We start from the raw sequence: 15,565 nt of genomic DNA, 5'->3' as shown, positions 1-15,565 counted from the left end.
CATCCAATGGGAAGACAGCTTCAACTTCCCCCGACCAATCAAAAGTAACAAAGCCCACTAAGTCCCGCCCCGCTCATAATTAAACCCACACCAGCGTGGCGGAGGTGTTTGGAGTCTGCGGACTGAACCCCAGGAGCAAGCTCGCAACTTTCTAGGCCACCACTACTCGCTCCGGCCCGAACCAAAAACAAGTTGAATCTCTTTTGAATTCGACTAGAAAACGTCGTCTGGGCCGCGTTGACTTTATTTTTCTTCGTCCGCACCTCGTCGGAAGGTGTCCGCTTCCTTGTTCGCCAGCGAGCTCGCAACATCTCCACATCCTCCTCACAAAGAAACTTTGCTTGCTAGGCAGCTAACTCGCCACAACGCGACAAGAAAAGTGGCCCAAAACTTATGACGAGCCACAAATAAAGCACTCTGCGTCGGAGGTAACTCTTCCCCGCTTGTGGAAAATGTCGACTCGGTGACCGGGGCTTGCATTCGGCTCGTTTATCGAGCGAACGATCGAGGGGTAGCGGCGGCGGTGCTTGCCACAGAGCAACCCCCACTCCATCACCTTCTTCCACATCCGTCGCCTGGTCCGACAACGGCTGCTGCTGGCATGTCAGGCCGGAGCGGAGCTACTCTGGGCCCGCAGCCCCTCAAGGCCACCGTCCCCTTTCAGCTGGCCAGCAAGCACCGAACCAAAGGCAGGGATGGAAAGTCAGGTAGGTGCCTCCACACCTGTCACATCATCGAAGCCCGGAAAACGGACAAATATGCCAAATGACTCCCGTTCTCTACTAAAAGTGGAACTCGACAGCATTTTTTCCTCAACATTCAGATGACTAAAGTTTTTAATGAATCAAACGTGAAATCCACCTGTTTTAGCAATCGCAGAGGGTGGCCATTTTGCCACTTGCTGTCGACTGAAAATGACATCACAGATCCTCGTGGCTCAGCCTGCGAATGTCACGTGACCAAGATCAGAAAACAGCTGAGCCCCGAGCAACTGTGATGTCATTTTCAGTCGACAGCGAGTGACAAAATGGCCGATTGCTCAAGCGGGGGGCAAAAAACACATTTGCTGTTTAATTGATATTTTGTCAACACAATATTTGTTTTGAATATAGTTTACGATAATGGTGGACGCATAGGACATATTGTAAAGAAAAAAGTACCTTTCAAATGTGTCCGTTAGCCCCAACTCAGGGAGTTGCCATTGCGCCGCTTGCCGTCGACTGAAAATGACATCATAGTTCCTCAGCAGTGACCAATCACGGCTCAGCTTGGTAACGTCACGTGACCAAACTCGGAAAACATGAGCCGTGATCAATAGCTGAGCAACTGTGTTGTCGTTTTCAGTTGACAGCAAATGACAAAATGGCCGCCCCTTGAGAAGTTGCGGCAAACTGAACTGTTTGAGAATTAATGTTGAGTGTGGTTTTTCAGTGCATGACTTCCATTGCCTAAAATCCCCTTGAGACGCAGCCTATTCATTTGTGTCCACTATAGTGGACATTTATTCTTAGTCTTTAACTTTTGACTCATTGGAGCTACCTTAGAAGGTCTAATGGTTCTCCGTAAAGAACAACACCTTGGCCTTTTAAATGATGTGTAATTTTGCTAGCGCAGGATGCACTTGTCTTTACCGTTGCTGAGACAAAATGGACAAAACAGTGGACACAAACGAATAGGCTGCCATTTTGCCACTTGCTGTCTGCTGAAAATGACGTCATAGTTCCTCAGGCTTTAGCTAACGTTGAATGTGTTTTTTCAGTACAAGACTACCATCAAATAAAATCCCCTCGAGACACAGCCTAGTCATTTGTGTCCATTACAGGCGTTTAGTCCCTGTTGCTGAGACAAAGTGGACGCAAATGAATAGTCCGGCTCTCAGCAGGATGTAGTCACACGGACCTTGAAACCCGCTCTTATTTTAGCTTCAAGTTCTAACTATAGTAAACATTTGAACGTCGTACTTGATTCGTTGCACATTATGATGTCCATTGTGTCCCGCTTGACAGCAGGAAAGTCCAAAGCGCAGCAGCTGAGCCCCGGCATGAGGCGGACGCTGTCTCTGGAAGCCATCATCGGCCCGTACCTGCAGGGCCACTGGCCCAAAGAACCAGAGGGCGGCTTGTGTCGAAAAGACAAATCCACTCAGGTGAGATGATTACAACGCCTTCTTGAATCTTCTGTCCACACGCGCCCGATGGCAGATCTTTGATTTGTTTATTTTTCTTCTTATGCAAATGACAGCATGTACCTTGATTCAGTTACAGTGTGGGAAGCAGGATTGTCTTGAGATATTTTCACACAGTTGTTTCGGTGGCCACAATTCCTGTGAGAAGCCACAACCTTGAAGCAGTCAGCTGCGCTCATCCTCGACGCACGCTCGTTTCCTGTCTGCGCATATGCTGAGACTAACGTTAACGTGAGAAAATAATCCGCCGTTCAGGCCGGACGCAAACGCCGCGTTCATCAAAATTTGTGTGGTCTAGAAAGGTAACGAAAGTGAAAATGGAGTCAAACGACTCATCGTTTGAAGACATCCTGACAAAATTGTCATCGTTTGTGGGGTGGTTTTAGCGTTTAACAAATGTTGTTACTATAGATATCGACAATGCTTCTTGGATTGGAACTCGAGCACAGCTTTTGAGTAGAAGATCAAGATTAGGTGTTAATGTTTTGCTTGCCATGTTCTTTTTTTTTTTTTTGAGGGAGTGAAATGCTGACACGAAGTTGGAAAAGGTTAGGCGACCCCCTCTTAAACGTATGTAGAGTTGATGGTACAGTGGTTGTGGTAGGCAAAAAAAAAAAAAAAGAAATACACTAATTACTCAACTCGAGCCATGCGTTGAGTCAGCATCGCTAGCGGCACTTTTTTTCATTGTACATCTATAAATAGATGAATATTTTGCCATCAAAAGCCCTTTTTCAGTCTTGTTTTTCCTGTTTCATAATTTGATTTATCTTAACGGCGAAAAAAATTACATCAAGGTTGCTTAATTCTTTAAAAAAAAAAAAAAAAACTGCCCTGACATTGTCAAACTGAGATGTGACCTACGATAGTTTATTATTTTTTTTTTTCTTTTTGTTCCCAGACTCCCAACTGGTCCGACAAAGCACAAAGCAGGCGGGACGACAATATCGACGACGGGGGCGTCGTCAACCACAAACGCTCGGCGTCCTGGGGCAGCACTGAGCATCTACAGGAAGTGAGCCCCCCCCAACCCCTGTATCACAATCAAACGAAGGCTGACGAAGTGAGGCTAAGCTTTTTTTTTTTTTTTTTGTGGCGCAGATTAGCAAACTCAAACAACAGCTGCAGCAGAGCAAAAGTGGCGTCTCTGAGGGGCACGAGCGAGAACGCCAGCGCGGCTTCACTCTCGGGATCTGTAACCTAGGAACCACTCAGGTGATTCTTCTCACTGTTGTCAACATGCGCCTCGGGAGGGAGCTGAAACCTCCGCCAAGGCTCTATCCCTTCTTTTTTCAGTCTCTATGAACTAATCCCAACACTGATTAGACAGAATTTATGTTTATTTTATTTTATTTTATTTTATTTTATTTTATTTTATTTTATTTTATTTTATTTTTTTATTTTATTTTATTAAAGTATATTATATTATTATAGTTTATTTTAGTTTATTATATTAGTATCAGCTGCTCTCTTGGAGCTATTTTATTCAATTGAAAATTAATTAAATAATAAAATAAATATAATGCAAGATAAAAATACATTCTTAAATACAAAAGTAGTAAGTCTGTTTATTTATTTATTTTTGAGGAGGTGTGTTTATCATGTGCAACTGGGAACGAGTCCATAGTTGAATACTCACGTTTTTATCGGTCTAAAAAAAATGTGTAACCTGTTCATTACCATATTTTTGGTTTGTCAAAAGATGAAATGGAAAAAAAATCAATGACATCAATGCTGCTTTTATCCACAAAACTCATATAACGTCTATATAGGTCAAAGTGTGCGTTTCTCGGTCAAATCCGGCAAGTTGATCTTCAGTCCGTTTTCGCTTCATTTGGGCTCATCACAGGAAATGAAAGAACTGAAGCAACAGGAAAGCCCCAACTTTACACTTCTTCTCAATTTCGACACGGCTGTTGCATATTTCTTTTTCTTTCATTCTCAAGCTCAGTTCAGCAAGCAAAACGCGTCGATCCGCTTTTGCTGCTTTTGAGAGTTTTTGTTGGTGAAATTCCTGCGATATCTCCGCGCGCGTTGCTCAGGAATTTGCTTGACGTCGCGCTCCCCCTTTTGCATGAAAGGCACATCAGAGCGCTTCATTAGCCTTAAATGGCGTCTGTTTAGAAGACGGCGTCCAACCCCTTGACTTGTTTGTGTCTTTAGACGCAGCCCGTTCCTATCCCGCTGGCCCCCCTGTCCACGCTGGTTCCTCGGCTGCGCTGCAGCGTGGAGGGCCTCAACCAAGAGCTGGAAGGCATGTTCGTCTGTCAGTCGGGACATCGCCAGCATCAGGTGACCCAAAAAGTCCCGTTTTTCACACTTATCGGGGTTTCCTTAACCCTTGCGCCGTATTTTGTCCCATCCTTTGATCGTCGCATCAAAAGCATTTCACATCTAAGGGAAAGCGTTGAAAAAAGACACTAGGGAGCTGAAATTTCACCCAGATGGTGAAGAGATGTCTTATTTCAACATGGCGCGACCGCTTAGTTATTAATCTACCGGGAATGTGCCATTCCTTGGCGAAAATACTGCCAAAAATGGTCAAAATCTTGTACAAGGGTTAAAATGCACCCGAAGGAAAAATAACTACAAATGTTTAGTTTGAATAAGGATTGACTTTTTTTTTTCTCCCCCCACATTCAGAATAACCTGTATAAACCCTGCAAATTGTAAACATTTGCTGAAAGTTCATTTAAATGGCTTGTTTTCTTTTAACTCATTCACTGCCAATGACGACTGTAGACGTATTTTTTGCAGTGCAGGCAGTGAATAAGTTCAATCAGCTTGGCATTTACATCACTGGCATATATTGAAGAGTAAATATACTTTACATGCGTTAAATTAGTGACTTGAGCGTTTTGTAAAAGAACATGTAACTTATTCAATGCCAATGACTTCTATAGACGTCATTTTTACAGGCTGGCAGTGAATGAGTTCATGTTAAAGGATACAATTTGAGGCATACATATACACTTCATAGACAATGATGTCATTTGGTGTGACAAATGCAATTGTCGTAAGCAAAAACGTGGCTAGTTTTAGGCAGTTGTTTGCATTTCTCATATCGTGGTAAACTGTTAAATTCAAAACAGCTTTTATGTGGTGTTGGTCATGTGACTTGCTGGCTCTTTTTGATTGGCCACTTGGAGTCAAGCGCAAGTGGTGAGTGAACGTAGCTTTTGTTAACAGAGTCAAAGTATTGTTTCTTCTTAAAAACACTAGAATAAAAAGCAAATCATCTCTTTTCGGGAAATATGATGAGTACAAATCGATGAATCGGTTTTTCATCGCGTTTTGCAGCTTCTGGAGGTTCCCGACGGCCACCGGGCTCCTGTCCCGCCACAGAGCAGCAGCGGCGGATCTCAAAGCGACCCGGCGTCCGTCACGCCCCCCTCGCCTTCTTCCGCCTCGTCCTCGCCGTGCTCCTCTCCGCCCGTATCCGAGGACGCTCCTCACAAAGGTCGCTTGAGCTCCGAACTCGCTCGCTCCTCGCGCCGCGTGGTCGTTTGATTCCCCGCCTTGTTTACGGCAGGGTTGGACCTCCTGTCTCCGCTGTCGGCTCTGAGCGAGGCCGACGCCTCGCTGCCTCTGCTCATCTCCTCCTCGCCGGGACCCAACAAGAGCTGCTGCTTCCAGAGGGAACCGCCGGAGGGCTGCGAAAAAGTCCGAGTCTGGGAGGAGACCGGGTAATGGAAATAATCAAATATGGAGGAAGCTTGTTTGTGATTTCAACGTTTTCCCCCTTCTAGAGATGTCAATTATATTACTGTAACTCTCCAAATACCACACACTTTTTTTTTTTTTTTTTTTTTTTTACCCCAAAAGTATAGATTCGTCCTATGAACGGCGACTTAAAAATTTGATTGTTTTTTTTGAGTGGACACCATTCAAAGAAGAGAGTTTTGACGCGCAGGTGTGCAATTTTACATCGGCCCTTAACCTGAAGCCTTTTTAATTATTATTTTAATATTTTGCAGCCATTTAATGGGGCTGTCTTTTTGCTAACATCGGTTTGCTCAGGGTTCGGTTAATGACCAGTCGCAGCTCGGCTTGGGATTGTCACGTGACCAAACCCAGAAAACAGATGAGCCCTGATTAATTGTTGCAATTTTCAGGTGGCACAATGGCTGCCCCGTGAAATGGATAAAAAATGGGATGATTTTGCCGTTTTAATCCATATTTCATATCTGTGTCATCCTTGTGAGGTTGGAAAAAACACTACTGTAAAGAAAATATTAGGCTTACCTTCCCCTTTAAAAAAATATATATCAAAAATCAAATTTGCATGTTAGATGGCTGTATTTGTGATACTGCCCCCGGTGGTCAAAGCGTTCACTGCAGTATGCGCAGCAAAAATTTTCATTTTTTTTTTTAATCATCTTTTCAAGCACAATATTGCATTCAAAATACAGGAAATTTTTGCGTTTTGGGAGCACAGCCACAGATTACTGCAGTTTTTTTTTTTTTTCTTTCTTTCAGCACGTCAAACCATCAAAAGCCAGTGCTCGTCTCTTCCTGCCCAGATCCCAACAAGGTCAACTTCACCCCCCATGGCGGCTCGGCCTTCTGCCCCGTCAGCCTCCTCGACCCCCTGCTGCCCTCCATGGACCTGCTCTTCTGCAGCCTGTCCGTCAGCAGCCAGACGGCCACGTGCACCCCCTTCGATCCCCCCGCCGCCGCCGCGTCCTCGGATGCCGTCTAATCAAAGCTCACAGCTTTCCCAAGCGGTGGTTGCTCTTGCTTTATTTTAGAAGTTCTTCTTCTCCCACCTGGGTGTGACATGTTTATCAAAGAAAAGAAAAAAAATCACACTATGGAACGTAATCAATCCAAAGAGGAACTTTTTTTTTTCTCGTGTGATCCAAAGATTTACTTTTGGCCAAACATGAGTGTGGGATGGTGGACTTTTTGAAGACACACACTCCTTTTTTTTTTTTCTTCCCTTCCAATGTGGCTCTCACCATCTTGTTTGTTTGACCTCGCACCACTGGCACGACAAATCAGTTGGATTTTTTTTGGTTCACACTTTGATCACTAGCCGAAGGGAAACTTCAGTGTACGCATTCCTGCTTTTAACACCGTGTGTGTTCGTGAGGAAATGTGTTGATGGGTTAAAAAAAAAAAAGAAAAAAAGAAAAAAATGTCCTAATGGCGTGTTTGTAGATGTAGTTGACTACCTAACCAGTTTTAGTGGCGTAGCATTGTCATTTCAGTCTTTCCAAGTTGTGTAGTTTGTTTTCCGGATAGACACATTTGCACAATATGAACTGCTACTTTAGCAAATTATTTTTTTACATTAACGTTTTGTACTTTTGTAAAGTAGTTTCAACATTTCCCCCCCAAATAACCTGCAAAATAAGCTAAAAAAAAATACAAAACTAAAAAAAGAAAAAAGCCTGTTACTTTTGGTTTTGTCTGTATATTCAGGACAGGTGTTACATAAAATATTATCAGGTAGATTTGATTTTTTTTTTTTCTTTAATGCACTTCCAGAAAGGGGGAGGGGCTTCTGTCATCTCAGGCTCCGTGCTTAGTTCTCACGAATTACACCGTTGATGATGCGTGCAGCCTTGTTTTGGACGTATTAAAAGTGGAAACGATTCACATTGCTACTATGGTTAAGTGCGGTTTATGTCATATTTTTTCTTCGATTGGGAGATATTACAGTCTGGTAAAAACTAGATTATATTTTTCGGGGGCCTGATAAAAACAAGGTTATTTTTCGTAATTACAAATATGTTCAGCATTGTGTTAGGCCAGGAGTGAGTAATGTGGATGTTGGGGTGTTCCCCGCTGGGCCACTGCAATATGCAACATTGAGGTGAAAAGAATTCTGAACAGGTTGAAATAAAAATAAAAAAAACTATCAAAACAACTGAAATTTGGGGTTACTAATTTCTAAGTCCGTCCGTTTTTAAAAGCTATGTGATCTGATTTAAATGTGCCAGTTTGATAATTCAATTTGAATACACTTTACACGGTTTTTCACACGGTGGAGAATTGACATCCTCTTTGTTCATATATGGTCTGAAAGAAAAACCGCACGGTATCACGTGACAATCTCTCAATTACCGTTTTTTTTTTGTGGAAGTGCTCACAAACGCAACACTCAGCGTTCAAATATTTTAAGCGGCTGTCACGTGCGTCACATCGCCAGCTGTTACCCTCAGCGCGTGCTGATTGGGCTGAGTTACAAGGAAGGCGCAGCGTCTACTTCAGGGGTCCTTCCGGCTTGTGGGAAACGGTAAACTCGCTCTCCTATCGTGAAACCTGCCGTCATTACAGCACAGCCTTGCGGTTTTTTAATCCGCGGAACCCGTCAGTGTCACCATGTCGATGCTCGGGACCGTCGCTAAGCAGCTCAAAAACCATCCAGCTGTGAGTGTTTGCCTTGACCTTTTAAATTCGATTCGATATGATACGTGAAATGACCGGATGACATTGAAATGCGTCTCATTGGAGCGGCTAAAGGACGAGCCCACAGCAACACTGCCATTGCTTTTTTTTTTTTTTTTTCAAAGCCATTTGATGCGATGATATTTATTGAAAAAAAATCGGGTTTCATATTATGATAGACATTTGAACTACAACGGAGATCGATTAATCATATCATATATACACGTGTTTAAAAAAATCCCATGGCAGGTGGAAATGTTTCAGTCAGCAGTGTCATTGCTAGCATGTTTTCACTATGAATTTTTATCTAAGGAAAAAAAAAGGAAAACGCAATTTATCGAGGCAAATTACATGGTAGCCATTCAGCCATTTATGTCGCAGCCAAGTGCACGTATATACTGTACTCAATGCTCTGTTGATTTCAAAGGTAAACATGACTCAAGGCCTGCACTTGCATATTTACACAAGGGCAAATCGTATGGAAGACGTTTTGCAAAATGTGAATCTGCTATATCGTTTTCTTTAAACAGATTATTATGATCTGTTATCAGGAATCTCTAAATTGAAGGTTACGTTTTGGGATTAGTATTTGAATTCATAAAAATCCTTTATGTTCAAAGTTCAAACTGTATAGTCGTGCATTTATTTATCGTTTTACTCTTCTACATAATATTCCTTAACAGTTCCGCCTGTTTTATGTATAATCAGCATATGAATTAAGTGAGCGCATTTTTCTTGCCATACTTTTTGGATGTGTTTATATATTTGAAACTTTCTTCAAATATGAGAGGAACCCGGGTCAAGGTTTTTGGGAATCTGTGCTTCACAAAAACCAATAATAGCGAACATAATTTACCAAGAAAGATGAAAATGTAAGAATCTTTTTCTGTATCAGCTCATCCCCTTGTTCGTCTTCATTGGCGGGGGCGCAACCATGAGCATGCTGTACCTTGGGAGACTGGCGCTGAAGAATCCTGATGTCTCGTAAGTCCTCGTGGTTAAAAAAAATATTGCTCAATTAAAAAAAAATGTATATATATGTATATTTTTGCTAGTTGGGATCGCAAGAACAACCCGGAGCCATGGAACAATATGGAGCCCACTCACCAGTACAAGGTATACATCTTTTTTCTTTTTTTTTACATTGAAGTTCCATGCCATAATAATGTATAGTATTTTTTTTCCTCCGTCTTTACATGGAGCTTAATATTAACAACAGCCTTTTATTGCACATGATAAGCCATGTCCTCTTTCTTATCTTGCCTCAAAGTTCATATCACCTCATTCCCATTTGTGTCTTTGCAGCTCTTCTCAATAAACATGGACTACTCCAAGTTGAAGAAGGACAGGCCGGATTTCTAAGCCATCTGTGATACTGTCGACCCCGCCGCCATTTGCACAAAGCTGACTGAAAATTTGTGTTCTCAGCTAGTCGGTGAATTATTAAATGTGAAAGGAGGGGCAATTTGTTTATCAATGACCGTGTGAATAAAACAGGCAAGAACCTGTTGATGACTTTGTTTTCAAATTTACTGTTGTGTAAATTATTAAAAATGACTGAAATCACGATTGTCGTTTTGTTGGGGATTGGAGCATTTATAGATAGTATGCTCGTTTTATATGGGGAATTTTGTAAATTGCACAAATATCTCATTCACGTCATATTGACATTTCTACAGAATTCAAACGAAAATATTGTATGTAACGTTGTGCGGCTGTAGATGCATTTTTGGTTTTGGCCTCACGATGTCAGTGTTGCGATTACAAGAACATATCAGCCTATGTTTACGTCGAGTGTGCATAAAGAAAATCGGAATCATATTTTATGACTCATACCCATCCCGCAAAATACAAATCGATAGTTTTTCATCGATAGTACACGAATATACACGTTTGACGTGAAAACATAGACGCGAAGACGTGAATGAACAGACGAGAACAAAAACAGGAAGCGGAAAGACGATAAAGTCTCGCGAGGTTTACTCAAAAATGACGCGGGATCCCAACTGCCAACATCCGCTAAATAGTAGCTGCTGTTAATTAACAGGCTACTTTTGGTTAAGCTAAAGGCACTTTCTCCGCCGCACACTTTGGTTTTATCGTTTACGTACTACGAAAAAAAAAGCAACTCGGGTCGTGATGGATTTGACGGACGACCTGACGGTTCGGGGTTTGTTCCAACGTATTCTCGCTACCGAGGCGCAGAGGACTCCCGTCACCCGAAGGTAAACGAAAACAAATCATTCCAATACGTCACAAAACGCGGATACGATGGTTTTATTTGTATTTTTTTTAATAGTTGATTTGAATCATATCCTGAGCCATCTTTTTTGTCACATTTATTCAAATGTTTGCCTACACTTACAAAGTTTTGTTCCTCACACATTGACACAAATAATTCTGCCTTTCAGTGTCTCCCGAGAGCAGAGTAGCACATTAAGATATGCCACCAGATCAAGAACCAAAATAAAGCCACCACAAGACCCGCAGGACATCATAAGGCGCAACATGGGGAAAAATCTCCGTGAGGTAAGACCCAAGCATCCCCAGCGCATCACCAGGAGCTAATTTCAACTACATCTTTCCAGAGCATATCCAGGCAATCTTTGCCCCCTACTAAAAAACCTACACCCGCCCTGCTGAAAAATTCAAACCTGGCGGCCTCATCCTCCATGTCCTTGTGCGAGGGAGAAACGCCAAAGCACATTTTTATGAAAATCCTGGAGACAGGTGCACGTGACACTCAGCAAATTCTCACACGATGCCATTAGGGTGCTTAACAGAGTCCTGTTGCGGCGTTTTTTTTTGTTTTGTTTTTTTTAGAGCCTGTCAAATCCCCCGTGGTTCACGAGGAAGTTGCGCCAATGAAGCCGCAGATGCCTTCAGCCGACTCCAGCAAGCGTCCAAGGTGAGCAGAATTGAGCTCTCTCCGTGTTTTTGCCACCGTTTTTATTCGAAATGCAAAATAAGGTTGGCGGGCTTTGTTTGTCATCAAGTATTTCCGTTTTAAGCATGGGGCTGTCGGAGATGGAGCTGTCGGAGATGGAGCTGCCCAATCTAACGTTTGACGTGGAAGCCAGCATGGTAACGGGACTGAAGAGGAAGAGACCACGTCGCAGCTTCAGCGTTACCGCCTTTGAGGAGCGCCTCAAAGAACATGGTATTGACATTTAAAACCCCCATTTAAAACCCCCCGCAAAGTTGGATTATTTTTTACCTAACTATTTTTCTTGTACAGAAATTGTACTCTGTACTTTGCCCTTTAAACCACGGCCAAAAATACTCAGCTGAATACCTAATGTTTGCCTATTTATTTTTATCTTTATGTATTCTGACCATTTATAGCAACCGTATAGAAGTAACACGGGTGCTATTATTAATGGTATCCTTAAATATACAACATGAAATTTGTTGACGAGGTCAAACCTGTGATTCAAAACAAAGCAAATCGTAATTTCAACAAGATATAAAAAAAATGATAAAATACATATTGCAACATAAGTATATATTTAAATATATATATACATATATATACACTGTGCTAAATATGACACCTATTGAACGACTAGGGACAAGTACATGACAAGAATTAATGTCCTTATATATTGATTTTATTTAATATGCCACACAATGCATTCTGTGAATCCAAAAGGAATTTTTTTTTTTTTCAATATATTTACTTTTGAGCCATTCTATTGCACACGATGTTTAGTGAAAATACGCATCATTGAAGTTGCATAACTGTGGAATTCTTATGCAAACAGATGCCGAAGATGGAAAGGACGACGGGGCGCAAGATGATTTATCGCTTTCTTTATCAAAGTATGACGACACAATTTTCCCTTTCTGTAAATATTGTTACAATTACTTCATGGGAACTATTCCACTTTATTTCCCAGCGTGACTTCACTGGCGCCTTTCGCGGATGATCGGACCGAGAAATTAGGCTTGCGCAGAAGAGTCTCTCTGCGGAGAAAAATAAACGAACATGAGTTTGCTGATGCCGTAAATAAGAGGCATTTAAATCAAGGTGAGTAAGCTTTTAACTATGGTGCCTGTCAAAAAGTTGGAAACGCCTTTAAATTGGCTCACAGGAGTCAAGAAATTGAAACTACATTTTTACATGGACTTTTTATAATATTATTGCTGATATCTATTTTTGTTTTTGGTTCTCCGCAGCCGGATCGGAAGTCAGTGACACGGAAGAGGAGGTGGACTCAAGGGCAATCGATTCTCAAAGTGAAGAAGTGGAGACTGAAAGGCCACCAGAAGAAGAGAATGCTGCGATGGCAAGTGAAGATGAAAAGGGTGACTCACAAAGCGAAGGTGTGATGGAGGACGTCGTTCCCGGGTCTCAGTCTGAGGAAAACGATGCGGCTGAAGATGAGAAGGTCGGGGAACAGCGGACGGAGGAGGAGAGCGGGAAAGATGACGATGAGGAGGAAGAAGCAAGGAATCAGGACGGGGAACACGTGAAGGTGCGGTCTCGTCAATCTGAGGGCGCGGTCGAATCCCAGACCGAAGAGGAGCTCGCTACCGGGTCTCAGTCTGGGGAAAATGATGTGGACGAAGATGAGAATGACGGGGGCAAAGAGGAGGAGAGTGATGATGATGGTGATGAGGAAGAAGAAAAAAATCACGGCGTGGAACACGCGGAGCGGCAAGCTCGGCGATCTGAGGGCGCTCTCGTGGTGCCTGTTGCAGAGGATCATATGATTGAATACGGTAAGAAGCTGAGGAAATAGTAACTGCAGGGTAAAAAAAAAAAAAAAAAAGGTCGTATTCCATTCAATCCCATAGATATAATTTTACATTTTTTTGAAAGAGTCTAAAAAGGGTGGCACTAAATGAATTAAAACAAATGATTGATTTAGGGTAATTAAGTACTAGGTAAATTGTGTCAGACTTGACAGTTGGAATTATATTCCTCACTTTAAAGTGTAAGTCAGAATTTGAAAATTAATCAGGATTTTGGCGGCTCTCAGAATTGTTGCGTAAAGCTGCAAATTGTCACTGTCAATTCTGATGATAGTCACATTTGCCACTTTAAAGTGAGGAATCTGTCTTGTTCAAATTCTCACTTTGTCAGAATTCTGAATATTCTCAGAATGAATTCAATCAAAGTCAGAATTCTGACTCTAAAGTGAGAATTCTGAGCGTGAGAAATATGAATTCATTAAACTGAATGAACTAAACTTAAATATTTGAACTAAAATGGCGTCAGTTGTGCATTCTCATCCACTACGTTGGCTCTTTTGGTGTGCAGAAGGGGCCGAGGTCAAGAACAACATTTACCTGAGTGAGTCTTCCGGCCTGGAAACCGGTCCGGGCGCAACCTCATCAAGCCCCGCGCGGGAAACATCTTCTGGCGACACAAACTCTTTCCATCTTCCGGAAGTGAGCGACCATGAAGAAGACCCTCAACAGCCCCAAGGGGAAGAGTTGGAGGAGGAAGATTGGGACGATGAAGGTCTCTCCCTCTCTCTCTGATTCAGTGTGAGGTGCTTAAAAAATATTTACATGACCTGTCGCTAACAAAAAATGTTTGGACATCAGCAGAAGAGGAGATGCCAGCATTCGTTCGAGAGAAAATGACTTTCCCCCACCCTTATCCGACCATGTCCACCGTCTCCGAGCCTCAAGCCAGGCAAGTCCCATTTTTACATCGCAGTCTGCTACTTCCCCAACTGATAATCAATCCATGACGCACCTCCAGCACTTCAGATCAAGTTGTACCTCCTGCCAAAGCAAAGCGGGCGAGAAAGCGGGAAAGTGGAGCTTCGCAGCGGAGGAACCTTGCCTTTTCAAGGAACTACCTCATGAGCACCTTCAGGCACTTTGCCAAAACCAGAGTCTCGAATGATGTTTACCCCGTCTTGAGAGATGTGTAAGTACCTTGCCATTATTTCAAGTTTGCGAGCGCTTAACTTTATTTCTATAGCACTTTTAGCAACCATTCTGTGTGTGTGTGTGTGTGTGTGTGTGTGTGTGTGTGTGTGTGTGTGTGTGTGTGTGTGTATGTATGTGTGTGTGTATATGTATTCTCACATGTATGTATGTATGTATATATATATATATATATATATATATATATATACACACACACACACACATGATGTTTAGACTATTGGGGCTGCCAAACACATATTGTAAAAAAAAAAAAAAAATGTTAGTTAGCTTACCCATGAAGTTAGCTTTCCCTTTAAGATGGAACCCAGGAGCATGAAATACAATGAAAACATCAGGGGCCCCAAAAAGCAACCATGTGGAACACCATCCAACATTGGGACAGCAGGACTTGGAGCACAGCTGATGTCTACTTGTTCCTCTTTAAAAAAAAAAAAATCTAGAATGGAGCAATTCGTTCAGCGGATGGCGGAGGATTTAGAGACGTATGCGGATCACGCCGGGAGAAAAACCATCGAGGTGGAAGACTGCGTTCTCCTTTTGAAAAGGTAGCTTGTCGTTCAGTTTGTTCAATTGTGATTGTGACGTTGTGTCGTGACATTTGTGCTGATGCCACAGGCAGCGTCATGTGAACGACAAGGTCCCAGTGGAAGTGCTGATTGAAAAATACCTTCGCATGGAACAGCGCAAGCTCCTCATCCCCATAGCAACCAGCGGCAACGTCGTCGTTCCAAAAATGAGGATGTAATGTTAAGATGTATTTATGTTAATAAAGATTCCAAAGTTTTGCTGTTAGGATATTTAATCTTCCAATTCATGTGTTTCATGTCCTTCGATTCAGTCCACTGAGTTCTGAACAAAAATTCTGAAAGATATGAAGAATTTCATAGTTTTCTTCACAAATTCATAATATTAAGTGTTAAATAACTTGAATCTTATAAATGTTTTTTTCTTTTAGTAAATGAAAAATATCCTGCTTTTGAAATGAAAGATTTGAACTAGAGTAGCTCACTAGTCCTATCAAAACACATAATTTGCCGATATTTGAAAAATTGAATTAAATACAGTTCGTTACAT

At 42.1% G+C, this 15,565-nt stretch overlaps 3 protein-coding genes across 5 annotated transcripts; all 3 read left to right on the top strand.

Annotated features, from left to right (window-relative positions):
• Positions 1 to 105: 105 nt before the first annotated feature.
• LOC148409807 (protein FAM117A-like) lies at positions 106 to 7,794 on the top strand. 2 transcript variants are annotated; one of them, XM_088439465.1, is made up of 8 exons: positions 106 to 707; positions 2,010 to 2,146; positions 3,087 to 3,200; positions 3,287 to 3,400; positions 4,349 to 4,477; positions 5,486 to 5,645; positions 5,718 to 5,871; positions 6,665 to 7,794. In XM_088439465.1, exons 1-8 carry the CDS (start codon positions 602 to 604, stop codon positions 6,885 to 6,887), a joined length of 1,137 nt encoding a protein of 378 aa, XP_088295591.1. In that variant the 5' UTR covers positions 106 to 601; the 3' UTR covers positions 6,888 to 7,794. The 2 variants fall into 2 exon arrangements, with proteins under 2 accessions (XP_088295591.1, XP_088295589.1); XM_088439463.1 differs by having other exon boundaries at positions 2,007 to 2,146.
• A 600-nt stretch (positions 7,795 to 8,394) lies between these two features.
• On the top strand, positions 8,395 to 10,147 carry LOC148409806 (cytochrome c oxidase subunit FA4). Its single transcript, XM_088439163.1, has 4 exons — positions 8,395 to 8,563; positions 9,477 to 9,565; positions 9,637 to 9,697; positions 9,887 to 10,147. The coding sequence occupies exons 1-4, from the start codon at positions 8,516 to 8,518 to the stop codon at positions 9,941 to 9,943; spliced, it is 255 nt and encodes an 84-aa protein (XP_088295289.1). The 5' UTR covers positions 8,395 to 8,515; the 3' UTR covers positions 9,944 to 10,147.
• A 449-nt stretch (positions 10,148 to 10,596) lies between these two features.
• Positions 10,597 to 15,288, top strand: cenpt (centromere protein T). 2 transcript variants are annotated; one of them, XM_088439342.1, is made up of 13 exons: positions 10,597 to 10,806; positions 10,993 to 11,110; positions 11,170 to 11,311; positions 11,405 to 11,489; positions 11,593 to 11,741; positions 12,346 to 12,403; positions 12,481 to 12,611; positions 12,761 to 13,306; positions 13,848 to 14,051; positions 14,141 to 14,228; positions 14,298 to 14,468; positions 14,932 to 15,036; positions 15,107 to 15,288. In XM_088439342.1, the coding sequence occupies exons 1-13, from the start codon at positions 10,721 to 10,723 to the stop codon at positions 15,234 to 15,236; spliced, it is 2,013 nt and encodes a 670-aa protein (XP_088295468.1). In that variant the 5' UTR covers positions 10,597 to 10,720; the 3' UTR covers positions 15,237 to 15,288. The 2 variants fall into 2 exon arrangements, with proteins under 2 accessions (XP_088295468.1, XP_088295467.1); XM_088439341.1 differs by having other exon boundaries at positions 14,138 to 14,228.
• Positions 15,289 to 15,565: the final 277 nt, after the last annotated feature.

The sequence above is a fragment of the Hippichthys cyanospilos genome, chromosome 17 (assembly GCF_059441005.1).
Source record: "Hippichthys cyanospilos isolate Australia breed blue-spotted pipefish chromosome 17, RoL_Hcya_1.0, whole genome shotgun sequence".
Classification (NCBI taxonomy): domain Eukaryota; kingdom Metazoa; phylum Chordata; class Actinopteri; order Syngnathiformes; family Syngnathidae; genus Hippichthys; species Hippichthys cyanospilos.
Note: the sequence above shows the minus strand (reverse complement) of the source record. Positions and strands in the feature narration are given on the sequence as shown.